Source organism: Ipomoea triloba, chromosome 10 (assembly GCF_003576645.1).
Source record: "Ipomoea triloba cultivar NCNSP0323 chromosome 10, ASM357664v1".
NCBI classification, from domain to species: Eukaryota; Viridiplantae; Streptophyta; class Magnoliopsida; order Solanales; family Convolvulaceae; genus Ipomoea; species Ipomoea triloba.
In genome coordinates this window covers 6554763-6581785 of record NC_044925.1, presented here as the reverse complement: position 1 = coordinate 6581785, position 27023 = coordinate 6554763, and the positions used below count along the sequence as shown (strand labels likewise).

General features: G+C 35.0%; 1 protein-coding gene across 1 annotated transcript; it reads left to right on the top strand.

Moving 5' to 3' along the window:
• Positions 1-27005, top strand: LOC116031849 (187-kDa microtubule-associated protein AIR9). The gene is made up of 38 exons (XM_031274169.1): positions 1-156; positions 874-1775; positions 4925-4996; positions 5782-5847; positions 6019-6090; positions 6192-6257; positions 6377-6439; positions 6585-6650; positions 7722-7821; positions 8044-8145; positions 9048-9280; positions 9369-9483; positions 9659-9779; positions 9884-10059; positions 10788-10923; positions 13518-13618; positions 13734-13781; positions 13944-14128; positions 14204-14321; positions 15664-15791; positions 16077-16245; positions 17270-17388; positions 17693-17861; positions 18224-18308; positions 18398-18471; positions 18557-18676; positions 19405-19600; positions 19709-19830; positions 20160-20367; positions 21046-21119; positions 21754-21892; positions 22751-22932; positions 23257-23412; positions 23857-23988; positions 24458-24516; positions 25467-25499; positions 25603-25734; positions 26549-27005. Exons 2-38 carry the CDS (start codon positions 903-905, stop codon positions 26723-26725), a joined length of 5187 nt encoding a protein of 1728 aa, XP_031130029.1. The 5' UTR covers positions 1-156; positions 874-902; the 3' UTR covers positions 26726-27005.
• Positions 27006-27023: the final 18 nt, after the last annotated feature.

The window sequence follows — 27023 nt, the reverse complement described above, 5'->3', positions numbered from 1 at the left end:
TCTATTTCACATTCTCTCTCACAGTCTCCCTCACTCTCTTTTTAGCTTTTTCTCACGCTTTCAGAGCGCTCTCTCTCTCCCTCTCTCTCGATGGACTCTCTGTTCCCAAGCATTTCTCCTCTTCCAAAACCCTAAGGAAAACACAGTTACTGCTAGGTGAGTGTTGCTCCATTGTCTCTTTCTCCGCCAGATCTGGCCGTTGCCGACGTACGGAACCGCCGGCCGTTTTATTTCGTGTTTATATAGTTTTTACTAGTGTTGCTTTTAACTCTGTCCCGGTGGGAGATGTGGAAACAAGGGTGTGGAGTGCTGCATTTTGGTTCGGGATCTAAACTACCGCTTTCTTTACTCAACTGTGGCGTTTTCTTGAGTGCTGCTCTTTGGTCTTTCTGTCTTTGAAAAAGAGGACCAGTTGCGTCGTCGTCATCATCATTATTATTTTCTTGTTTATTAAACTGCATTTTACTCAATTGCTTCCTTCTTGTCTGAAGAATTATTTCCTTTATTATTATTATTATTATTATTATATTATTATTATTATTATTATTATGTTTTTAACTTCAATCTTTGAACCGTTCTTTCACTCCGAATTAATTCGCTTGTTAAGTTTTATTTATTAAAATGCATTCTTTGAAATGTAGTGATTACTGAAAGAAAATACTTCTTTCGTTTATTATTATTATTATTATTATTATTAATATTATTATTATTATTATTATTATTATTATTATTTTGCAGTTTCTTATAATGCATAGTTGCATTAATATTTTTTGGTTTTGAATTTTATGGCGATCAAGTATTGGAGTAAAAATACAGTTATTGTTTCTATTTGTATATCTTTGTTGATTTCAAATAAACTTTTGTTGGTGAAAGGTTGTTCTCTTCATAGTTGAAGCGTCAGAATGGATGGTTCAAGTCCAAGGTACACGGAGGGTGCTGCGGAAGAGCCACAAAGTCCAGAATTAGAGAAGCCGACTGTGGGTGAGGATAATGTGGAAAAGCCGCAGAAGCAATCATCTGCTGAGGATGTGAAAACAACTAAGAATGTGAAACAGAACTCTAGGATGAAGAATGCTGGGTTAGGGAAGAAAGCGGAATCAATGAATGGTGCTCAATCTAATTCCTGTGGGTTCAAGTCATCAACATTGACAAAACCTACCCTTAGTAGTGCTTCAAGGAGTTCTACTGGAGTCCCAGTTGCCAGAAGAAACAGCACTGGTGGCTTGCCTGATAAACAGCCAACAACAGTTACTAAGAGGTCTACTACTAATGTAAATTCTGTTGTGGCAAAAAAGCCTACCTCCTCTGCCCCAGATCCTGTGAGGAGATCACTTCCTGAAATTAGACGGAGTTCACTGCCATCAGCTAATGGCAGATCCTTTACTCGATCAACAATTTCAGAAACTAGAAAGTCAGTTCCTGCATCTCCTGCTGCCACTCCAAAAGCATCATCTAGTTCTGATACATCCAAGTATGATTCTGCTAAGAAGTCTTCAATTAAACCATCATCTCCTTCCACTTCAATGAGGAGCCGTGAATCTATGTCATTTGAGAGCACAGGAAGTAGTGGCTCAACTAGAAAGGTAGTTCCAAAGTTGTCTTCTTTGGCTGCACGGTCACCTTCAGTTAACAGTGGATCCAGGACTGGGTCCTTGTCGACTTCATTGGAAAGAAGCACAGCCTTTTCTAGCCACAAAAAAACTGGAACTACTGAAAGTTGGGATTCACGTCTTATCATGCTTCCTCAAGTGGAGATCAAAGCTGGTGATGATGTGGTAAGAAATTTCAATAAGTGCCTTCATGATTTCATTTATTTATATACTCTCTGTTTGTGTAAAAATAGAAAATTAAGGAAAAAGGTTTGTGTTATGTTCAAACCATTAACATCACATGCTATGCTACTAGAAGAAGATTAAAGCTGAGAAAGAAAGACTAAGATGCTGGTTGGGTTTTGTTCAGAATTTGAGATCCCAAACTTCCTAACTCTTCTTTCGAAAAATACTGCCGGCATGTTATTATGTTGTTTCCTCCTTTTATAATTAGAGAATACAGAGTACAATGTTTCCCATGCATACTAGGACTGGGAATCCTTCTAAAACACAAACTACTAGCTATTCAAAAACTACTCAAAGTAAACTACTAAATAATAAAGACTAACAAATAATATAACTAAATAATAATAGAATAATATACTAAAGCTTTTTCCAGTTGTGGTCTCTTTACTTTCTTGACCTCTGTTGGTAGGCACGTCCCAAAAATGCATCACCATTCCCCTCCAATGTTGTAAAAATCGGCCTAGGCGGCCGCTTAGGCTGAGGCGAAAACGGGTGTAGGCAGTTTTTAGTCTATTGGCTGCATAGGCAACTTAGTCAGCCAACTCGGCCGGAATTTTTTTAAATTGGTTTTTCCTCTCAAAACAACGTCGTTTTGCGTGGAATTTTTTTATTTTTAATTAGGCGGCACCTAGGCACTAGGCGCCCCCTGGCACCCGACTAGCGCCTAGCGTCTTCTACAACATTGTTCCCCTCTGGACATCAACCTTGTAGTCTGGGTAATTGCATTGAAATCATAACAACTCTTCCCATTTGTTTCCCGATTGTTGTGTTTTGTGTTGTATTTATGGCTCATAGGTTGCCAAATCACGGACAATAGCTCAAATATCCTCTAGTTGCTTGGAGTGCACCACAAAGACAACATTACAGGAACTTCCTCTCGTTCTCTTCATGATTGCTCATTTGGTACAATATTCAATTTACCAGGCTTGTATTCTACGATAAAATCATACCCAAGCAACATGCACATCCAATGATGTTGAGGAGATGTTGTAGGAGATTTTTAGGCTGTAGTGGCCTATACATATTATAAATGAGTGGCCCTATAAATAGTGCTTCCAATTCCTTGTAGTTGTGTTAAGCCTATCAACTCTCTCTCGTATGTTAGGAGTTTCAAGTGTCTATTTGCCAAATTTTTGCTGAAGAATGCGATCGGGTGCCCCTCTTGTTGTAGCATAACACCTATTCCATTGCATGATGCATCACATTCCACGATGAATGGTATGGAGAATTTTGGTAGGCTTAATACTTTAATGAAGTGACGATAGAACCCTGCTAATCCAAGGAAACCTCGAAGGCTAGATGGAACTAACCACTCACTCATGGGTTACTTGCACTTTTTTAGTGTTATCTAATACTCCTTTGGCATTGATTATATGATCTAGATAAAGGACATGATCTTCATTGAACACACATTTTGGCCTTTTAAGGAGTAGCCCATGTTGCTTGTTAAGTAAAGATTGAAAGTTTGATGGTGCATTTGTGAGTCCAAACGACATGACTAGAAACTCAATTGATTAGTTCTCCATGAGGATTTATGCTTTGGTGGCTTGAAACAGAGTTTGCAAGATTCTTTAAAAACTCTGCATGACATTGGTGGTTCGTCTAAGAGGATTTGGTTGTATCAAAGTTGTGCTTCTCTTATCATATTGAATGTTGCCAAAGTCACATTATCTTGATTCGGAGTGCGAGAGTTGCAAAAATATACAATTCACAAAGATGAAGCCAAATTAATGGGTCTTCCTATCCTGAGAATTGTGGATAATCCATTTTGGTGAAGCGAGATTGAAAAACATTATCATCTTCATTGAGATTTGAGAGGGATGGCCTCTACCTCTTCACGTTGGATTGCTGAAGAGGATGGTGTAGTAGCTAATAGGTATTTGTCGTGGTCTTGGAGGAGTAATGCCATACCCTCTTTCAATTCTTGTATTGCTTCGGTCAATGACTTGATATGAGAGTGGTTTGCAATATTATCGCCCATGAGATTTGAGAGGGATGGCCATCTTCATTGAGATTTGAGAGGGATGGCCTCTACCTCTTCACGTTGGATTGATGAAGAGGATGGTGTAGTAGCTGATGGGTATTTGTCGTGGTCTTGGAGGAGTAATGCCATACCCTCTTTCAGTTCTTGTATTGCTTCGGTCAATGACTTGATATGAGAGTGGTTTGCAATATTATCGCCCATGACACTAGCAATGGAACCAAATGTTATTTCAAACTACTAATGAGTCAAGGTAGGAGATTGCTCAGGATGAGATCTTTTACATTTTTGACCAAACAAACATGTTTTTATCATATTTCCAAGTTGTTTGAAGATATATTGTACTTATTGTTGGTGTTTGTTATACACTATGATTGAGCTAGGGTCACTCAATAGGGCTATAATGCACATGGGCCAAACTACACTAAAAGATTGAATTTAACCTCTTAGCTTTAATTGCATGAAGTCGGGCCTAGAATTTGGCTTTTGTATAGTGGCTTTCATACTGCTAATGGGTAGGACACAAAGGCCTGGGTGCTGCAACGGTTGAGTGATTTGCCCAATGGACCTGGTGTGGTATTACCCCAACCCTAAGTACCTCCTCTTTTTTTTTTTTTTTTTTTTTTTTTTTTTTTCAATCAGAAAAGTAACATCATAGGTTTATAGCAGTATTAAGTCCTCTTTTTAAAAAATACGGAGTATAAAATGCTGAAATGAAGAGAACTTTTTGAATTATGGAAACTGTTGCTTCTTGCTTAGGACTTGGTTTGCATTATTTATTTCTTTGCTCTTAATTTGCATGGTGTCATGATGTATGATTGCAAATGTAACTGTAAAGAAAAGATAAAATAACCCATCAAAAAATATGAATATAGGAAGAATAAAAGATCTATTTGATTGCTCTCTTTGAAACCTTAAAGCCTTCATTCTAGCAAGACAAAAAATGAATTCAATATCAACTTGTTGCTGTTTTTCCTGACAAGTTATAGTGCATACAGTTTGCAATTTTGTTTTAGCTTTATTCTTTTTTGTGATGTCATTTGCATATCTCCATTCATATATTTAAATCTCTACTTCTTGCTTGTATTTCCTCTGCTTTTTTATCTAGAGGCTGGACCTTAGAGGTCACAGAATACGCAATCTCAACAGCGGTGGGCTGAACTTGTCACCAACTTTAGAGGTAACTTATGCTTCCTTTAGTCTACAACGTGTTTAACTGGGATGTTTATGGGAGGAAAAAGCTGTGTGGTTGTCAAGTTGCTGGAAGATCTATAAGTACTCAGTTTTAATTGAGAATGTGATCTTTATTTTGAAAGGTTTTTATGCAATTTGCATAGATTGCTTTGCAACTTGTTTCATGCTTTTCCATTTTTCTGCATTAAATCCAGCTTCCTTCAAATGCATATCATTAAGTTGTTCCATAGTAGTGAAGAGGGAATGCCAGGTTATCATCATTTTGATGCCTAATCCATAACTCATAATTATTGTTATTTAGTGGTTATTGAATTAAGATTTTCTCTTGCTATGGCTTTCCTTTCTACCTTCTATCTTGAAGCATGTGTCACTTGCAAGTATTTCGTACAGGAGAGTTTCTTCAAGAAACATAGTGTAATGTTGTTGAGAAGGATTAGAGAAATACGTTTTCTTTTAAAAAATGAGAGAAAATTTTAAGAAATGCATGAACTTAATAAGTTCATTTCTTATGTAACCCTTGTAAAAGTTTATAGTAGTTCATATGAAATTCTTGCCACTTTCTACAGGCTAGAGGAATACATTTTCTTAGAGAGAGAGAAAAGTTTAAAGAAATGCATGCACTTAATAAGTTCATTTCTTATGTAACCCTTGCAAAACTTTATGATAGTTCGTACTAAATTCTTGCCACTTTTCTACCAATTCAAATATGAGTATTATTTTATCAGGGAAAAGGAAAGTCAGAATTTTATGCATACTCTTTTTTCCTTGCAGTTTGTTTATCTAAGAGACAATCTCTTGTCCACCTTGGATGGTATTGAAGTACTAAAGCGGGTGAAGGTTTGTATGGACAGTTTGCTTACTATTATCTTAGGAAGATTGAATCTAAACTGTTAATTTTTGAATTTGGAGTAAATAATTCAGTCTGCTAAATTTTAACTAAATTTTGCTAGCTCTTTTCCCTAATTGGACCAAAATATAGTATATTTTACCTTGTATTCTCGTATTTAGGTTCTTGACTTGAGCTTCAATGATTTCAAAGGTCCAGGATTTGAACCACTTGAGAATTGTAAAGCCCTTCAGGTATGCATTTCTCAAATTCTATTTGTTTTGAAAATGATTATTAATACTGTATGCGACTATTTTGTTATGAGCATCTGAAAATGATTTATTTATTAATGTAGCAACTCTATCTTGCTGGGAATCAAATTACATCTTTGAAAAGCCTTCCTGAGCTTCCTAATTTGGAGGTAAACTAGTGATCACTGCATTACTGCTTTCTATCAGTAGTTGTCTTTACTTAAAATGGTACTTTTTCTTAGTCTGCATGAATTATTGTTCATTTCTTCTTTCCTTTTGAAAATTTCAGTTCCTCTCTGTTGCTCAGAATAAGTTAAAATCTCTTTCTATGGCATGTCAACCTCGATTGCAGGTTTGTTTGTGATTTTTATGTATTTATGTATGTTTTGTATATGTATATATAGTGATTTGATACTTATTGCTTCTTGCATTCTATATAGTGATTTGATACTCATTGCTTCTTGCATTCTATGCAACCTGCACATCTTTTTTGGCAGGTATTAGCTGCTAGCAAGAACAAGATATCAACTTTGAAAGGATTTCCACATTTACCTTCCCTTGAGGTTAGTTATGTCCTATGGACACTAGCAGTTTTAAATTGTCCCATTACTAGAGTATGTATGTGGCATCTCTTGGTATACATGTTAGCAATTAATCATAGTTGTTTTGTGTAAGTCATTATTTTCTCTTTGTTTCCATTTTTCAGAAAAAAATGTTAAATCATTCTGTTGTTTATTACATGATGTTGTGATAAAAATGTGAACCAAGTATAAGGTCAAATTTAGTAGTCAGACCAAAGAATTTTAATAGTGTGGCTACTGGCCATTAATATGTAGAATGGGTAACTGTATGAGTAATGAGTGCTACAAATTGGATATATCAAATTAATTGCTTGTCTTTCTGCCTTGCTGGGACATGTTCTAGATTTTTAGCAAATGCTGTATTTATCATCCAAACCTTTCCAACTTTGCAAGATGTTTTCCTCCAATCCCATCCCATCCCATGAAAAGGAAGAACCAAGAAAGGATAGAATATGAAAATAAGATTCTTAGGTCTTATTTTTGTTAACACCTTCAGCTCTATTGTATTATGCCTCTATACCCAGTACGTTATTACCTAGACTTATCCACTGAAGTGGTTTTCCTTATGCTAAGAGATTTCAGTAGCTTTAAGAAGCCTAAAATAATAAATCTTGTGTACAGTACTGAATTAAAATCCATATTGTTTGTTAGGATGTTGTCTGTTGATTTTTATTTATTTTCCATTTTCCTTGCCCTCTTCAACCACAAATTATGTGTGGACTCCCTTTGATGTGAAGTAGATTGTTCAACTTTATATTTTAAATAAATGAAGTTTGTAATTATAGAGTGACTCTTATAAGTTATATAAGTTTATGGTCAACTTTTGATTGACAATGAAGGCTATAAATTTTATCAACTTGGATTTGAGTAGTCTGGGATAGTGATGCATATGGATATCTGGTCCTTACTCCTTAGCAAGGATAATGCCATAAAATCTATTGTATACTATGCATATGGATATCTGGGAAAATGGTTGCTTATAAAAAATGGAAATAGTTATACTATGTCTATGTGTCAATAAATCTGAACTTTGCTTTTAATGATGAGCTGCAGCATTTACGTGTAGAGGAGAATCCTATTCTTAAGATGTCTCATCTAGAAGCCATGTCCATTTTGCTTGTGGGTCCAACTCTAAAGAAGTTCAATGACAGAGGTATTCAAGAAACTTCAGTGTATTAAAACTGTTCTTGTGCATTTGATATTCAGGTTTATTATAATCTTTCATGAGAACTGCAATTGATTTTTCAAAAAAATCTTGTTCCATTCCTGCTTTCCTAGATGGTGGAAGTTTTGAATTGGAAAATATATCTGCGTAGGAGCCTCTTAATGTATTATGCATATAAGTTATGGACTAATATGTAAATAATTCCTGCAGATCTCTCTAAGGAGGAGATTGCACTAGCCAAACGTTATCCTGCTCACACTGCTTTGTGCATCAGAGGTGGCTGGGAGTTCTGTCGTCCTGATCATGCTGTTGGTGAGTTCTTAAGAGTGCTCTTGCTTAAACAGCTGGATTCTTGGATTGCCTGTCTGAATAATACCTTTGGAAACTATTCATATCATTCTATCTAATGGGAATGGGATGAAGTTCATAGTGTGTCTGGTGCCTTTATAGTTATTGGTCTATTACTGAACTAACATCTAATACTGTACATCTAGTACTGCTTTGCCTTTGCAATTAGTTTATGGTATTTCTGGTCCTTGGTCAGAACTTGGTTAAGTCACTTATAAATTGAATCGAATCTACATGCATCTTTTCTTGATCTTTAAGTAGTTGTGAACCATTCCTGTAGTACAAATCCAAAGTAAACAATAGTTTTTGATTTAGTACTCTGTAGGTGCTGTTGTGAACTTTGCACATCATAGGCATATAAAGGTTAGGTTACTTTCCTAATTCAGATGGTCCTTTTTCTTTTCTGGTGCAGAAGTTCTGCTAATTTAACTAGCACCATTTAGTATTCTAGTATCGACTTGGACATATTGAAATACTGAACTCACTAATGGAAAGCCATGTTAGAGCTGACCTGATACACACCATTTGAGAAACTGGAATGAGAAGAAAAAAATAGAATTTCACATGTAAAACTTACATTTGGCTTGGAGCTTCATTGAGTATTTTTTTCATAATATTTGCTGAATCTTCAAATATTTTCTTGAGATCAGAATTAAAATATACTGAGTTTGTACTACCCATTCTTTAATTGGCACTTTGGAAGTGTGCGTCTATGTAGTATCATATGAGTTTTGATGACTGATATCTAGATCTGTGTGTTTATATACTGTTTAGAAATGTGAAACCATAAGCTGCAAGAGAGTTTCTTGCTCTTGGTATCTGTGCCTTTACTTCTACTGTCTTTAAATAGCATTTTGTCTCTTCAGATTCAACATTTCAGTTTTTGCTTGAGCAATGGAAGGAACAACTTCCGCCAGGATACTTACTCAAAGAAGCCTTTATAGACCCCCCATTTGAAGAAGATGCTTGCTACTGCCACTTTAACTTCTCTAAAGACAATACTGATGATAGTGATTCAGAAGTAGTCTTGAAATACCAATGGTATATAGGAGAGAGAACTCCGTCCAACTTCGTAGCAATTCCCACTGCAACAGGAGAGGTAATGTCTTTTCACTGTTTTTTAAGTGGTTGTCACTCTTTACTCATCATTTTGAAATGCCATATTTTATTAACTCCATGATATTCAGTTCTATTGGCCAAAGCATGAAGACATTGGCAGAATTTTGAAGGTGGAATGTACTCCTATCCTGGGAGAAACAGAATATCCCACCATTTTCGCAATATCATCTCCTGTATCACGTGGTATGCTCTTTTGATGGTTTTTGTCCCCCGATCCATCCATGAGGCAGGCACTTTAGGAAAGTAGATCATGAAAGAAAAGCTATGACACACTTGTTGAGATATAATTGTTGCACAGCCTGTGGGATTTTTCTATTTCGTCAAGTTAGTGATTAATGCTCTTTTGTCTATTGTAAAGGAACTGGATGCCCAAAAGTACTAAGGATTGAAGTACGTGGTGATCTGGTTGAGGGAAGCATAATCAAGGGTTATGCCGAAGTTGCCTGGTGTGGTGGTACACCTGGGAGAAGTGTTTCAAAGTGAGACCATGCTATATATCTGCCTATGGCATCTTGGATTCAATATTTCCCAATGGAACACTTTATAACCACTAAATTAAAGGCATGCTTTTCTTGATTTTCAGTTGGCTAAGAAAAAAATGGAATAGCAACCCTGTGGTTATTGTTGGCGCTGAGGGTGATGAATACCAATTGAATCTTGATGACATTGATTCGTGTTTGGTCTTTATGTATACCCCTGTTACTGAAGAAGGTGCCAAAGGGGAGCCCCAATATGCAATAACTGATTATATTAAAGCAGGTATGAGGTGAAGCTGAGATGTCCTGTTTGTGGGGTTTTCTTTCTCATGTGAGATAATTCCCAATTCAACATGTTAGGTTGCTCGCCTGAAAGTTGAGCTGCTGATTATCTGCCATAGTTAATTAGGACTGACTTCTAATATCTAAAATAAAAATAATACATCCTATTTAAAGAATTTTTTATGGTCTTATTTACTTCGTATAAAAAACGTTGGGTAAAGCGAACAACTTTTTACCAGAAAAAACTTTTCCAGTATTTAGTTGTGTTTTTTGGAATCAAATGAAATTCATATGCAAAATTTATGAAAGGACAATTAAGTGACCACTGCGAAGCATAAAACGTATTATGTTTCTACATTTTATGCCTGTTTTACATGAGTGAACGATAAGCTGGTCGCACCTTGTTTGTTACTTTGTTCTCTTTCAGCTGGTTAGCATATAGAAGGAACTAGTTAAAATAAACTTCTCCAGGTAGTGGATGCTACCCAAGTAGTCTTACCTGTGGAAATTAGGCAAGGTACATCTTGTAACATGTAATGCCTCAAGTTATGACAAACATATTGAATCATGACTAATATGTTTCAATAATTCATCACCAACCACAGTGCATATCACTCTTGCTTCTGTGTTTCCATTTTAATTTTTATTCTTATGGAATTATGCTGGTTACTATATTTTGGTTGTCAGAAAAGTGACTATTGAACCAATAGGCTTTTTCCCTTTTGGCAGCTCCTCCATCTGTTAATGATCTACAATTTATTGGAGATGCCATTGAAGGTAATATCATCAAGGGAGTTGGAAAATATTTTGGTGGGAGAGAAGGTCCCAGCAAATTTGAGTGGTTGCGTGAAGACAAGGACACTGGGTTAGTACTCTTTACTTTTGTATTATAATTATTAGTCCAATGATTATTCTACTACAAAGTAGTTGGTAAGCACTGTACACCAAACATGTTGAAAAATTCATTTTCCTTGGAAGGTTCTCAGCATATATAGAGGTTTGTTTCATCATTCTTCCTCCATATTGATCTAATGAGGAAGAAGATACCTGCCAGGGTTGCCCTTTTCTATTTTCCATTATGGAGCTTCTTCCTTTCTTCCGAGTGTATTTTCCTAGGAAAGGCAATTCACAACTTTTACTGAAAATGTGAAAATTCATAGTTATAAAGACAATTGATATCTTCTGCTGCTTGCATAGAAGCACTATGAAGTTCCTTTTTTTGTCTAGGAAAATTGGTTGTAGAAAGGTCTGTGCTCCTGCTCCTCTCTCTGATTACCAACTTCGAGTTAGAAGCAGTGCTAGTCTGTTGAGATGTTGATTTACCAATTCTACCTTAGATATTTAATGCTGATTGTGACACACTCTAAGAAAATAATTTCTATTTTCAAGGATGTTTTGTAATTTGAGAAAATTTCACTTTTTTCCTCATCGCCTAGGTGCCTAGGCGGTCGGGTGGCGCCTCGCCTTGAAAGTCTGCCTTAACAACGTTGATTCAATTAAGGGTGTGTTTGGAAACCCGGAAAATATCTTTTGGAAAATGTTTTCTAGAAAATGAGTCATTTTCTAGAAAACAATTTCATTTTCAGTATTTGGTTGTAATCCAGAAAACTGTCTTGGTGTGTTTGGTTCATTTTTGGTTGACTTAAATTTTCCCCACTTGCCAAATAGTGGAAACCCGGAAAATGATATCATTTCCCGGGTTTCCAAACACAACCTAAAAGAGTTTAAAAGAGGGAGAGAAATTACATGTTGAGGCAAGAGGTTTGAATGAATAAAATTACATGTTAGCCTTATTTATTAAACGGTAAAATGACAAAAATTTAAACGGAGAACTAATTGTGGCAAACAAATAACAGTCAAGGATGTAATGAGGCAAAATAAAAAGAATATGACTAAATATGGCAATGCCACAATAGTCGAGGACTAAAAGTGGAATGTGCTCTTTGTAACTTCCTAGAAAGTAATAGAATAATTTGTCAATTCTGATTTTATTTTATCATTAGCAGTGTCTATTTGTGTCTTACTGAATAGTTATGGAGTACCCCTGAGTATAGAAGTTGATGTTCTTGAGTGCTCTGTGTTATATCTTACATCCTAAAGTGCTTCTTTGTGCATAAAATTGAAACTCTTCATTTTGTATATATATATATATATATATTAACTTAATGAACCCCGAGTATAGAAGTTGATGTTCTTGAGTGCTCTGTGTTATATCTTACATCCCTTCTTTGTGCATAATATTGAAACTTCTTAGTGATGTTTGCTGATAGATTGTTGTTTTAGTCTGGGGTCACCCATCTTGTGACTTCTGTAAGTCAAACATGCTTAACCACAGAGTTTTTTGGCTATCTGGTTGTCATATCCTACTTAAAACCAATTAGTGATAAGTAGGTAAACATTAACCATTTAACCACATCACTCCATGGTAAGTCACAATGCCACGTCTTGAATCTAGCAAGGGTTGAACTCGGCCAACACCCAACAATCCCCCTCCCAGCACCTGCCGCAACCTTTGAACACAAGCCCAGCTGCGCAGCATGCTTGACTTGGTCCTTAACTTACGCGCACATCATCCCCTCTTGGGGTTGGACTTGGCTTGACCTATGCCCACCTGGGACTCGACTTGGCTTGACCTACGCCCACATCCCATCTGGGACTGGACCTAGCTATCATCCCCTCCTGGGACTAGACTTGGCCTGACCTATGCCCACATCCGATCTGGGACTGGTTTTTGTTTTCGCCTCGCCATCGATTCGAACTCTAACCTCGACTCTGATACCAATTGTTGGATCTCTGCACTGCACTATGCTTCCCAGGGGTTCACCCATCCTGTGACTTCTGTAAGTCAAGCACGCTTAACCACAGAGTTCTATGGCTATCTGGTTGCTAATATCCTACTTAAAACCAATTGGTGATAAGTAGGTAGACATTAACCATTTAACCGCATCCCTCCATGGTAAGCCGCAACGCCATGCCTTGAATCGAGGAGGGGCTGAACTCGGCCTACGCTCAAGACTAATTATATCATATTGTTTATGTCTACTACTCATATTCTATGATATTTTTCCAACAAAAGTTGGAATTTAATTATGTGGTGTGTGTGTGTATTATATTTATTATGCCAGTTAGAAAATGGGACTGAACACCAGTTCAAGATTACCGCTATGTAATCCATGAAAATTATTTATGAATTTAATGTACAGCCTTTCAAAAGACCTTTTTGATTAATAGTCTGGATTAATGGTTTTTAAATTTACATAAATATAATCAAGGAAACTTTCTGGCTCCTTTTGAAGCTTACTAGTTTCATCAAAATTGATTTTGCCATTCCTGCAGATTAGGTTGAGCATGAAATCCACTTCCTGAGTTCTTGATATAGAATAAAATTGAGACTTATCCACTTGAAAATGCTATGCACTCTTCTAACATTTTGTGTATTCTTTTGTTTTTGGGGAACAGGGAATTTGTCTCAGTATCAACTGGTACTAATGAATATACACTGATGAAGGAGGATGTTGGGCGCCGCTTAGCTTTTGTATATGTACCTGTTAACTTTGAAGGCAAGCAGATCACATTAATATGCTTAACTGTCAATATATTGCTTCTTTCTTTGTGTAGTTGCTAATTTAATTGGCAGAAGGTTGATTGGTTGCTTCTTCATTTTATCTTTTGCAGGGCAGGAGGGGAAATCTATGTCAATTGTGTCTCAGATAATTAAGAAAGGTCTGTTTTTCTTTTAGTTTCTGTACATTGCTTTAATAGAAAGCCACACTATTTTGATTTGCAAAAAGTTTCAATCAGAAAATTTGAACTTTATGGGAAATAGGTATAGATGAGATCTTAATTGTTAATATTTAATTCTTTCTGTTTAATCCCTTGTGACAGCTCCACCTAAAGTAACAAATCTAAAGATAATTGGAGAACTGAAGGAGGGCAGCAAAATTACTGTAACTGGTATTGTTACGGGAGGAACTGAGGGATCAAGTAGAGTTCAGTGGTTCAAAACTTGTTCATCATCATTTGAGGGTGAGAATGATCTTGAATCATTGAGTGCATCCAAAATTGCAAAGGTGAGAATATTTATCTCTAATGTCTAAATTTCATCTCCTTTCCTGGAGTCCTGAGAAATGTTGTCTTTCTTTTAGGCTTTCCGCATACCCTTAGGAGCTGTTGGTTACTTCCTTGTTGCAAAATTTAGTCCAATGACCCCAGATGGTGATGCTGGTGAACCATCTTATATTATATCAGAAAGAAAAATTGAAAGTAAGTATATTCAACTGATTTTTTTTTTTGTTTTAGTTTTTGTTTTAGTTTTTCCTCTTTTGGATTTATACTTATTTAGCATTCATCCCGTACAATAGTTTTATTTATTTCCACTGAATTTCGTGTATGCTCTTCCAGTTTGGGTCTCTAAGAAGTTTGGATTTGCAAATCTAGTAAACCTGTGGCTGATTTCTTAAAAATTATTCCGGACTAAAAGTAGCACAACTAGCCAATAATTGATGAGAAACATCTACTGAAGTCCTGCTGTTTTACTATGTCCCTTTGTTATAGTGCTTTTTTTTTTTTAATGAATTAAATTTTTAATTGTATGTTTGTTATGTATTCTATTCAAAAGTATTGAATTACATGATATTATTATAGGGCTACTTGAGTCCGGAATTTCTTTATAGAATAATATATATATTTTTTAAAGAATTGATTTATTGGGGCATCATTGCGTTGTGATCAACTTTCATAAATAAGTGATTAAGAGATGCCCATAAAGATAATTGCAAAACCATGATGGTCAATCTTGTCTAAATTCTAATGTTGCATCCTTAGCAATGTTGCAAAAATCGCGCCAATCGGCGCCTAGGTGCTAGGCCGGGCTCAGCCGCGTCGAGGAAGGCCGGAATCGGCCTCCTCTGCGGCCGGGTGCCTAGGCTCCTTTTTTTTTTTTTTTAAATTTTTTTTTTTAAATTTTAAATCTTAAATATTTAACCTATTAATGTTAATATGTTATAATGTATTAAGTTATTAACTAATACTCAGCTTGTCTAATAAGTAATTATTAATTAATAACTTAATAAAATAACAAGTAATAAGTAATAACTAAATTAATCTAATAGGTAATATACTAATAATTATTAATTAATAAATAATAACTTAATAAGTAATAACTATTAAGTATTAACTTATTAATAAACACTATACAATTATTAACACTTAAAATATTTTTAAAATTTTTTTTAAAAAAATTAAAAATAACTATAAAAATAAAAAATAAATAAATAAATAAAAATCGGGCGCCTGGGAGGCGCCTAGCGATGTTTGCAACCTTGATCCTTAGATAAATGGAAGTAATTAATTTGAAATTTTAATGTTTGGGGATGCTACATTTCTGTTTGATTTGATTCTCTGATTGTTAAACAAACAATAATCCTCATGGCTTCATCTTTCTGGCATGTCAATTCTTTTTTAATTCATATCTCCATTCTTCTTCTTTGCATGGCTCCACTGGTTCACAAATATGATCTTTTGGACTTAATTGTAATTCACTCAGATATTACAAATTTGATCGTAATGTTGAAAGATTGCTAAAATGAGTTTGAACACATTGCAGCCCTTCCACCCAGTCTGAACTTTTTATCGCTCACTGGTGATTGCATCGAGGGTGGAATCCTCACTGCATCATATGGTTATATTGGTGGTCATGAAGGAAAAAGTGTTTACAATTGGTATCTTCATGAGGTATATCGTTTTTTTTGTTGGGTAGTTGAGGTACATGGTTCTCTTATTATAGGCAAGCTATATCTAAGAAGCAAATTATAATGTGAAGAGCTTAATAAATTCTTGAAACATCTCATCTTCTGAAGTTAAACCTAATACATTTATTCACATGGCCAACTTTCATAGTTGACTAATTTAATATTTCACAAGTGATCAAAGCATATTTTAATTGAATTAAGGGCTTTCTCTTTCTCCTGTTTTTCTACCTTAAGTGATCAAAGCATATTATGTTCCTTAATTTTCTAGGCTGAAAATGAACCTGGTGCTGTAATATCAGAAGCTTCAGGCCTTCTTCAATATTGCTTAACAAAGGATGCCATTGGCAAATTTGTATCATTTAAGTGCACTCCAGTGCGAGATGATGGAACAATTGGTGAGTCAAAAGTTTGCAAGGGTCAGGAGCCCGTGCGCCCAGGTAATTTTATCATGTCTTTTAGTGCAATAGAATTTACATCTTTAAGATAATTATGTGTGTTGATGTGTGGCATTTTACATTTTATTTTCACTTCTTAGTTCTTCCTATACTATTTTAAGCAAAAAGCCGGACGAAACCCCCGGACAATATTTTATTTGAAGTTTGAACTCTTTAACTTCATGCATCAAACTAGGCTATTTAAACCAAGATGGGGTACTGATTACCTATATAACCTTTTTTTTCCTCAAAAAGCTTCCTTTTTAGCACCAAACTTTCATACAGTTAATTGTCTTCTGGTACTAACTCCTTGACATTTCATCTTTAGAGTACCTTTTAAGCACCATGACATTCATCCAAGCCACGGCACAACAATAGATTTTGATTTTGAATATGCAGTTGAGACTGGAATAGAGTCATACACATTTTTTAGTTACCTATCAAAAGATAATGAATAATTTTTTTTCAAGGGAAGAAAATATTTCATACCCTTTCAAGCACCTGAACGTTCATTTGAGGCACTGTAAATGAAATGATATATGTGAGTATTTATAACAGAGGTAGATTAAAATGATAGATTTTGATTTGAAATATGTAGTTGAGGCTGGATTAAACATTTTTAAACAACTTATCAAAAGAAAAGGAATAATTATATTCGAAGGGAATAAAATGTTTCTTTTTTGAAAGTCTAGATTATTTGGTGATGTGAAAAGCCCAAAAGGTGGATAAAACAAGGGTTCTATATTCTTATATGTTACTAAGTATCCTTCAAGTCTTATGAGCTGATAAAATATTATTACAATACGTTTGTTTTTAGATGCAAAAGCAGAAATTCCAACCATTTAAACTGTGATCCTTCATTTGTGAAAACCATATTACTGGGCATGTGCTATGAGAAATTTCTTCCTTAGCAGCTTTAAATTTAGACTTAATTTGTTTGTGCCTCGGGAATCTTACTAATATATGATGTCACTCATGAGAAATTTTGTGTATATTCTGGCTTCATTATGTGAATCTGATTTTCCAGGAACCCCAAGATTGCTTTCCTTACAAATAGTAGGAACTGCTGTTGAAGGAGTTACATTAAATGTTGAAAAAAAATATTGGGGTGGTGAAGAGGGAGATTCTGTCTACCGCTGGTTCCGGGTATGCAAATTTATCACAGAATAATCATAATCTGTTTAGACCTTTTTCTTGCACATTCAAGTAAATGGCAACACATGATGTTGAACTTTTAGTAACTAAGGTTATTTTGGTTTTGTTTTTTTATTTTTTTTATTTTTTAAAGAAGATTATATTAGTTTTGGGGTTATGGAACATATTCTTGTCAGCTTTAAAGAAATAAGCGAGCATAGTAGATTTGTCTTACATGTTTTCTTGGTAGATTTGTTTTGTGTGTTTTCTCGAATTAATTGTGACACTGACTTACTGGTAGAAATGATTTGTGTAGATTACTTCTGACAGCACACGTGTTGAAATCTATGGTGCTACAACTTCATCATACTCACTTTCAATTGATGATGTTGGCTATTTCATATCTGTGTCTTGTGAACCCGTCCGTTGTGATTGGGCCCGTGGTCCTATTGTTCTATCGGAACAAGTTGGACCTATCATTCCAGGTATAGGCAAATGATTCGTTGTCATTTTTGAACTGTACTTTAACTTCAGATGTACTTCTGTTCTTTTCCTATCTTACCAGCTAAAGGTAAAGGCAAGTAATTCTTCTATTATTTTCTCAAGTGTGCTATAATTGTATTGTTTTACCTTGTACTGTTAAATGTTAATTAGGTTTGCAGATCCTCTTGCCTATTAGATTGTATTCTGCCATGTTCTATTGTCTTCACCTTTTTACTTGGTGTTAATGAAGTGCTCAAAGCCACATTTCATTTGTCGTTCATGTATTGTAGTAGACATATTGGACATGGTTTATGACATTATAAAACTTGAAATAAATAAAAATGTGTGTAACCTCTTATTGCAGGGCCACCAACATGCCACTCACTTGAATTTGTTGGATCTTTGGTTGAAGGGGAGCGTGTTGGCTTCATTGCTTCTTATAGTGGAGGGTTGAACTACTAATGGCTTATCTAATATATAAATTTCAGTTTCTATATTTACTCTAGTATCATCTTTTACTTAGTTGTTTATTATACAGGGAGATGGGAGATTGTTCGTGTGAATGGTTTAGAGTGAAGACTGGTGGTGTCAAAGACAAAATTAGTTCTAGTGGCAAGTTTTTCTTAACTTCAAATATAGAAAAACCTTTGATCTTCCCAGGCTGCAATTATTTGATGTGATTTTATTTTGTTGGCAGAGTTTCTGCAGTTAACTCTTGATGACGTTGGAGAATGCATAGAACTTATTTACATTCCTGTAAGAAAAGATGGATTAAAAGGAAGCCCCAAGAGTCTTCTGTCTGGACCAGTAGAGCCTGGTGAGCTTTTTTGTTGATGCACACAATTCTCTTTTCATATACTATTCTGTCTGGACCAATTGTGCATGGTAATTGGATTCTTTAATGTGCATATCTATGTCTTATAAACTAAGATTGCGCTAGGGTCACTCAATTGGGCTATAATGCACATGTGCCAAACCACACTAAAAGGCTGAATCCAACCAATTAGCTAGTCTAACCCATGACCTTATAAACCCATATGTTCTCTCTTATTTTATCAATGTGAGACTCTTAACACTATGCATCTTGTAAAGACAGATTTCTTTCATTTGGTGGTAAATCATATGCTTTCTGAAGCAAATAACTGTTTACTGGGAAGCGGATATGACCGTATTATTCGTTATAATTAACTTAAAGAAGAAAAGAACTAGTTTTAGCTATCATGAAATATCAAGTTAGGCTTGAATAATGTGCAGGACCATAGCTTTCCAACCAACAAGAAAGAGGTTATTTGATTTTTGGCAAAATCTTATGCATGCTGTTTCTTTCTTCTGCTTAACAGATTTAGGGTATCCTTTCCATATTTGATTTACACATTTGGACATCAAAAAATTAATTCCTCACCTCAGCATAAAGGCAATAAACCGTTTGCCCTTCAGTGCAGAATTATTACGGAAATCATCACACTTTGTTTTTATTTCCATATTGTGTTCTTATTATGTGATAATTTTATTCAATCTTTATTAAACCAACTTTCCTTGATATAGGGGACCCAATGGGGGTTGAGTTAACAATTCCTGAATGTTGTGAGGGCAAGGAGGCTATTCCTGAAAAGAGATACTTTGGAGGACAGGAAGGTATTGGGGAATATATATGGTTCAGAGCAAATGATAAGATCCATGGATCCATGCTGCTAGATGCAGTAAACAGTCAAGTTGATGCTCATATATGTGACAGGACGTTGTAAGTTAGTTTAAAAGTTAAATTAGTCAAATAGTCAAATATTCAGTATGACTTGTTATATTGATAAGTCTACTATGGTAATTCTCATATATCTAATTTCTGTGCCAGAACATATACTCCTTCTCTGGAAGATGTTGGAGCATATTTGGCTTTACATTGGCTGCCAACTCGTGCTGATGGGAAATCCGGAAAGGCATTGGTTTCAATTTGCGAATTTCCTGTATCTGCAGGTAGAATCCTCATTCATTTCCCTTTAAGGTGTTCTTTTTTCTTTATATTTCTTCTTGCATTGTCTAGTAACGTGATTTTGTGTGATAAGCTCTATATCGTCCACTTGAGGTACCATGATTTTGATAGATGGGTCTTAAAACCCCTTAATTTCACTCGCTTTTTCAAATTTTTGTAAGGAATTTCTTTTTCTCTTGGCTCAAGAATTCACTGAAAAAGTTGTTTAATCTTTTTCTTTTTATGTGTTATCCTTGATATGAAATACGTTTTCTTTTTGACTTCTAATTTATCTCAAAGTTCTGATAAAATGTTCAAATGGAATGCTTTACAGCTTCTCCTGTAGTTTCCAATGTTCATATAAAGGAGTTATCATCAAGTACTTACCTTGGGGAAGGCGAATATTTTGGTGGTTATGAAGGATTGAGCTTATACAGTTGGTATAGGGAAACTAATGACGGAACAATTACTCTCATTGATGGAGCAAATTCTAAAACATATGAAGTCACTGATGAAGACTACAATTCTCGTCTGTTATTTGGGTAACCAATCTGGCCATCTTTTCTTCCTCTCAAATGTTTGTTAGAAGATACTAAGACAGTTTAGCGTTATGCTAAGTGCTGTAGGAGTTGCTAAAAGATGATGTCTGTGGGGTGGGCCAACACCTCTAGTGCATGCATAATCAGAGTTACTTTAAGGTCTAATATTTTCTGGAATTAAAAAAAAGAACACTGAAATATAGTGACAAGAAGGTTGTGTCCATGTGTGTGTGTATCTTATTATTCTGGCTACATTATTGTCAAAGAATTGGACCTTTTGCTTTTTTATCTGTTAAGTCACATGGTCCTACTATTCTTTTGATTTTGTATCTGAGGTTTTTTATTCATACATATTCCTTGAGAACTCTAAACGCATTTCACATGAAACTATGTGGTTCATGCTCCAAATCTATATCCAAAAATCCTTTTTACCTGCCATGAATTCATGATTATGCAAATTGCAGTCTCTCTGCCAACTTCCTAATAGCTAATGTACTAAAATTTTCACATTTACATTGGTTCAATTTTCTTGAACTTGCCATGCCATGATTTTATGGATTCAACTACATTTGTTTTTGTATTCTAAAACATTAGGGACATGAAAATTGTTATGGTAGAAGCCTGTGGTATATCAGCCATGGCATGTTTTTGTATTCTAAAACAATTTGATGCATTTTGCAGATATACTCCAGTCCGATCAGATTCTGTTGTTGGAGAACTTAAGTTATCTCAGCCAACTGATTTGATCCTCCCAGGTACATCTCTGGCCATTGTATTTCTTTGAAAATATAGTATAAGTACTCCTAGAAGTTAAAGCTCTACATTTTCTGTTGGACTCAACATTCTGGGTCTGTAACTTTGGGTACCTAGTTTGTGGTGATTGTTATACTGATTTTTGATAGTTGGCTTGTCCTGATTACTTTGGCCAAAAGAAACCGTGGATACCTCATTTATCAGTAATTGTTTGAAAATTTACTTTGTAATGATGTGCGACGTATGCTATATCAATCTAGTTGTAACAAATAATTGAATACGATGTTTTAAAAACTACAATAAATTTGAATACTGCTTCATACTTTGAAAGGAAAATCCTGATGCATCATAGCACCAACTCTTAGGTTAGTCAATGCATGAACCAAAAATATTTCAGGCAACCGTATTTCTTGTTTCTTGATGGGCATGCAAAATTTTCACTCTTAACATGCAGAAAAATTTTAGACTTAAATGCATCCTATTAAAATTGTCTTTCCTTTCTCTATCACTGTTGTTATCCATAACCCAGAAATGTCTTTCTAAACGGTCTCTGGTGTCAATGCATCTTATACAACTTTGATATTCACTGTTTCTGGAATTTAGAGTGTTAATTCCCATGATCATTTTGCAATGCAGAGATTCCTAGAATTGAGACACTAGCTCTTTCTGGGAAGAATATTGAAGGGGATGTACTGACTGCAGTGGAAGTTATCCCACAAAGTGAAAGCCAACAACATGTTTGGGGAAAATACAAGAAAGATGTCAGATACAAGTGGTATATTGCTCTTTAGACTCCATGTGCTTGGAATCAAATGATTTTTCTAAATCTAATAACTCCATGTGCTTGGAATCAAATGATTTTTCTAAATCTAATATTGTTTTTATTTTGGAATCAAATGATTTTTCTAAATCTAATATTGTTTTTATTTTTCCTGAATCTGAATATGTAAAAAAGAAGTATTTAAAGGAACACCAATAGTATGGAACTGATTTGTTTTTTATTGGGGAAAATACAAGAAAGATGTCAGATACAAGTGGTATTGCTCTTTATACTCCATGTGCTTGGAATCAAATGATTTTTCTAAATCTAATAACTCCATGTGCTTGGAATCAAATGATTTTTCTAAATCTAATATTGTTTTTATTTTGGAATCAAATGATTTTTCTAAATCTAATATTGTTTTTATTTTTCCTGAATCTGAATATGTAAAAAAGAAGTATTTAAAGGAACACCAATAGTATGAAACTGATTTTTAAAAAAAATAAAATAAAATAAAATCTGAAGAAGATACTCTTGCTAGGTTCTTGTGGATCCAAATTGTGTTATATTAATCTCATGAGTTGATGAGAAATTTGATATTTATTAACTTGCTTTTTTCTTGAATTGTTTTGTTTGGTGTGAATAATTGTTCATCTTGCTTAATATTGGTTCTAAATAGACCATATTGCATTTGACAATTTACTAGATTAAGAAAGATCTTTTAAGGGTTTCCTATTGATTGTGAGATCTTCAAGTAGCGCTAATATAACATGTATTTTTTCACAGTTGAATACAGTTATTAACATTTAAACAAGAATATCTTTTTCAGTTTTTTAAAAAGAGAAAAGCTTTTGATACAATGAGGTACTGCAGGTTCATTTCATCTGAAAATGGAAGTGAAAATTCCTTTGAGCCTTTACCGTCGCAGCATTCTTGTTCATACAAGGTTCGGTTTGAGGACATAGGCCATTCTATTAGGTGTGAATGCATTGTGACTGATGTTTTTGGAAGGTCAAGTGAACCAGCATATGCCGAAACTGCTTCTATTTTGCCAGGTTTTTACCCTTTAATTAATGAAACATTACTTGAAATCTATCATTTGTTTAAAGATAAAGTTCATTGGTTAGTAGCTAGTTATGCAGGGGTAAGCATCCTTCTATCAATTGTGAATGCCTTTACCTTTTGCTTGCTTGATATGAACTTCTGGTTAATCTTTCCCCTTGCTTTGGAGTTCAGTTCTTTTTCTGAAGTCACAGTCATATATTGCTTCTCTGCAATTTGATATCAGATTTATTTATTTATTTTTATGAAGGCTCTTTTTCACTTGATTGTCATAGTTACAGTGGTTACAAACTGACACAAAATTCTACTTATTTCAGGTATTCCTAGGATGGATAAGCTAGAGATTGAGGGAAGAGGTTTCCACACCAATTTGTTTGCATTTCGTGGTATTTATAGTGGTGGAAAAGAGGGTAAAAGTAAAATCCAGTGGCTTAGATCAATGGTTGGAAGTCCTGATCTCATTTCTATTCCAGGTATGCTAAAGTATCAAATTTAGTAACTGTCTTTTTGCTTTTTTTTAAAATTTTTTTCCCCTCTATTCGGACCATTCGGCTGCAGAAATCCATGAAAATTATCAAATTTCCTACATTAATTAGTCACTTTTTAGCATTAAGGTAATGTTGAAATCACAGTTTAAAAACGTTATGGACTCAGCCTATCATGTTAGACTGTTAGTTTGATGTGGCCATTGTGGCCTGGCTAAAATTTATAGTAATGTTACTTCAAAACTGATAAGGGTATGCAAACTGGGTATGCATTCCTGACCTAGTTAGCTAGGTGCAAAGTATGTATATTTGTAGAGGTCAAAGGTAACTAGCATGAGGTCATTTGTGCACATTCTTTCATTAGTGCACTTTGACCAATTTCAAGAATTAAGGATGCTGAAGTTCTGTTATCTCCCCATTTTTTGTTGGCAGGGGAGACAGGAAGGATGTATGAAGCTAACGTTGATGATGTGGGCTATAGGCTAGTGGTGATTTATACCCCTGTAAGAGAAGATGGAGTTGAGGGGCAGCCTGTTTCTGCATCTACAGATCCAATTGCAGTAGGTAAATTGCCACAGCTGTCATCACCAGTTCATCACCCAATACGTATATGTGTTCAATTTCTTTATGTTTTCCTTATAAGATTCACTTAGTATAGTGTATAGATATGTATATTCTCAATTTTGATGTTTTAAATGAAAGATATCCCGCTGTTTGGAAATGTCCTCACTTGATCACTTACTATTCACTTAACATATCTGTTCCAAGAAACTGAGTAATATATAAACATACATTGATGTGCACATGCTAAGAAATAGTCTTTTTGGTAGATCAGATTGTTATTGTTGTTGTACTACTCTCCCCTTCTAGGCCCATTTGACCTGTTGGAGATCTTATATTCTGGTTCTTGTCCTATTCTTTCTACTCCTCTTCTTGTAGTCCAGCTGGGTGGGGTGGTTGTGTTTGAGAAGCTGAATGTTGTTTCCACCTTACAATGTGTTGTACTCTGATGATGATTTTGTACCATTTGCAGAGCCTGATGTCCTTAAAGAAGTGAAGCAGAAACTTGAGATTGGAGCGGTGAAGTTTGAGGTGCTGCCCTACTTCCTGAAATTCATTTCTGAACCATATGCCATTATCCCTTTATATGATTATGAGGATCCTTTTTCTGTTAATTTGTGTACTGTCTTTTTTAATATTCCAAGGCACTACTATGACAATCACAATGATAACATACGATACTTCAAATTTGGAACTTTTAACGTGCTATCATTAATCATTTGTACTCCTTGTGTTGCTCAACTGTTCTGTATTTGTTATGTGCATTTTGATTCTTTGTGCTAGATATATTATTTTAGTTGGTATTACCTCCAAGTATGGCAGTGGATTATGTCAATCCTTTCTATTATGTCCCATTTCACGAATTCACGTTTCACATTTGCTTTTTGCATTTCCTTTGTGCAGTTCATTTCCACCTTTGCACAAAAACTTCTTATCATTCAGTGCACTGGCTGAGCTTATACATGACAATGCCTTTTTGTGTGTTTGTCTTAAATTGGGACATTCAAATAGACATTTTATTGGTTCCTATGATGAAAGGGCATGCTGCTAAGATGCCAACATTGGTTTTTGTAATATCAATTCAAAGCCAGAGTTCTGCTTCAAAGTTGTGTCCTACAAAAGTTTCCTTTATGAAGGGGGATAAAAATCAAAGAAGAATTGAAAGAGAACCTAGAGTTGATGAACGAAGAGTCTTAACTGATAAATATAGTCAGAGTTTGGAAGTGGTAAATGGTTAGAGATTTAGAGATTTACTTCCTCATCTATTTGTGAGCAGATACTTGTCTTACCAATTGAAGAACGGATCAGACCACAAACTCAAAGCTGTTATCTAGCAAGATATGATTTTATGGCAGTATATGCATTGCCTGCCTATTCATTTTAAGTCACTTTTTTTAAAAATGTTTTCTAGTTCCTTCTTGCTACCCACTCCCTGTGCTCAAATAATTAAATTTTTTTTGCATTTTGGTGCATGATTGCAGGTGTTGTGTGACAAGGAACGATCTTCTAAGAAGGTATTACCATGTTTTTTTTATTTGTTTTTTTTAAAAATGTATTTTTATTTAATTTTTCTGGTGCATAATGATAAGAGATGAACAAATTTTATATGCATTGCAGCTTCCTGGGGTTGGAAGTCTTGAGAGAAGAATTTTGGAGGTTAACAGAAAGAGGGTTAAGGTTGTGAAGCCTGGTTCTAAAACTTCATTTCCCACAACTGAAATTCGAGGCACTTATGCCCCTCCTTTCCATGTAAGTTACTCAACTTTTGTCAATTCAATTTGAAAGTCCCTATGTACCCAGCGAAGAGTTGGTGAATAAGGCTATTATAATTGTGATTTTTAATCATAATCTATTGTATTATCCCTTAGTTCAAGTTTAGGCAACACTATGTGATCAAAGTAGCACTAAAATTGGTATGAATGAAGAGTAGATTAAATTGAGCACTCAGGATGGTCAGGGAGGCAACCACACCTTAAATATGGTAATATCAACTAAGTAGGCAATTGCACAATGTGATAAAATACGGTAGAATATGGAGGCTAGGAATTGAAGACATTGTAATTTGTAGTGAAGCAATGGATGATCGGATCTCCTTAAAGGAGTATATTCATATGCAGCCAGCTTGTCAAAGCCTACATGAGAGCACATGTATAGGCGTATAGCATATTATTCTCCCCTTTTGTCTGGTGATAAGTCATAGAACCATTAAAGCATCATAAGCAACTTCAGGCATTTAATAGGCACATAGGGATATAACAACTCAACAAAACTATATTTAAGGCATCTCAAATTCAAAAGTGTAATGGTCAAGCCATATTTTCATTCATATACAAGCACAACCATAAGCCTATGGTTATTATTGTTTATTATTATTATTATTTACAGCACCATCTAGTGGTTTTTAATTCCCTGAAGACTAACATTTCCTTGGGAATTTTACAATTGTTGAAAATCTGAGGGATTAGTAGCTCATCTTAACATTATGATTATAAACTTTAGGAAGTTTGACTGTCTCAATAAAAATAATAGAACCTGGTAGCACAATAATATCAATATTTTGCAGGTGGAGCTATTTCGGAGTGATCAACACCGTCTCAGGATCGTGGTTGACAGTGAAAATGAAGTTGACTTGTTAGTGCAGACACGCCACCTGCGAGACATAATTGCCCTTGTTATCCGGGGCCTCGCACAGCGGTTCAACAGTACATCCCTCAATTCTCTTCTGAAGATAGAGACATAGGCTCATACAAAATTGTAAATTAATGTGTATTGTATTCTCTAGATGCTCTAAATGGGGTACTATTTTGTTAAGGTTCTAATTTCTCTTGCCCGGGTATTGTGTATCATGGAGTGTGCAAGTAAATAGGTTTTAGAGGGAATGATGTATGAATGCATAAGATTGGTCAGCATTGCGATTGTTTTTAGGGCTTAGATTTGTTTGTTCAGGGTTGTAATTGTTAAGAAGATTGCGGTTGAACATCATAGTTTTATGACATTTATAAAATCGTGATTTGATTTCACTCGTAAAACCTTAAAGG

Coding starts and splice junctions, on each gene's coding strand:
- LOC116031849 (XM_031274169.1), top strand. CDS start 903: ATGGATGGTTCAAGTCCAAGGTACACGGAGGGTGCTGCGGAAGAGCCA. Junction 6,091..6,191: donor AGAATTGTAAAGCCCTTCAG/GTATGCATTTCT, acceptor TTATTAATGTAG/CAACTCTATCTTGCTGGGAA. Junction 6,440..6,584: donor CATGTCAACCTCGATTGCAG/GTTTGTTTGTGA, acceptor CTTTTTTGGCAG/GTATTAGCTGCTAGCAAGAA.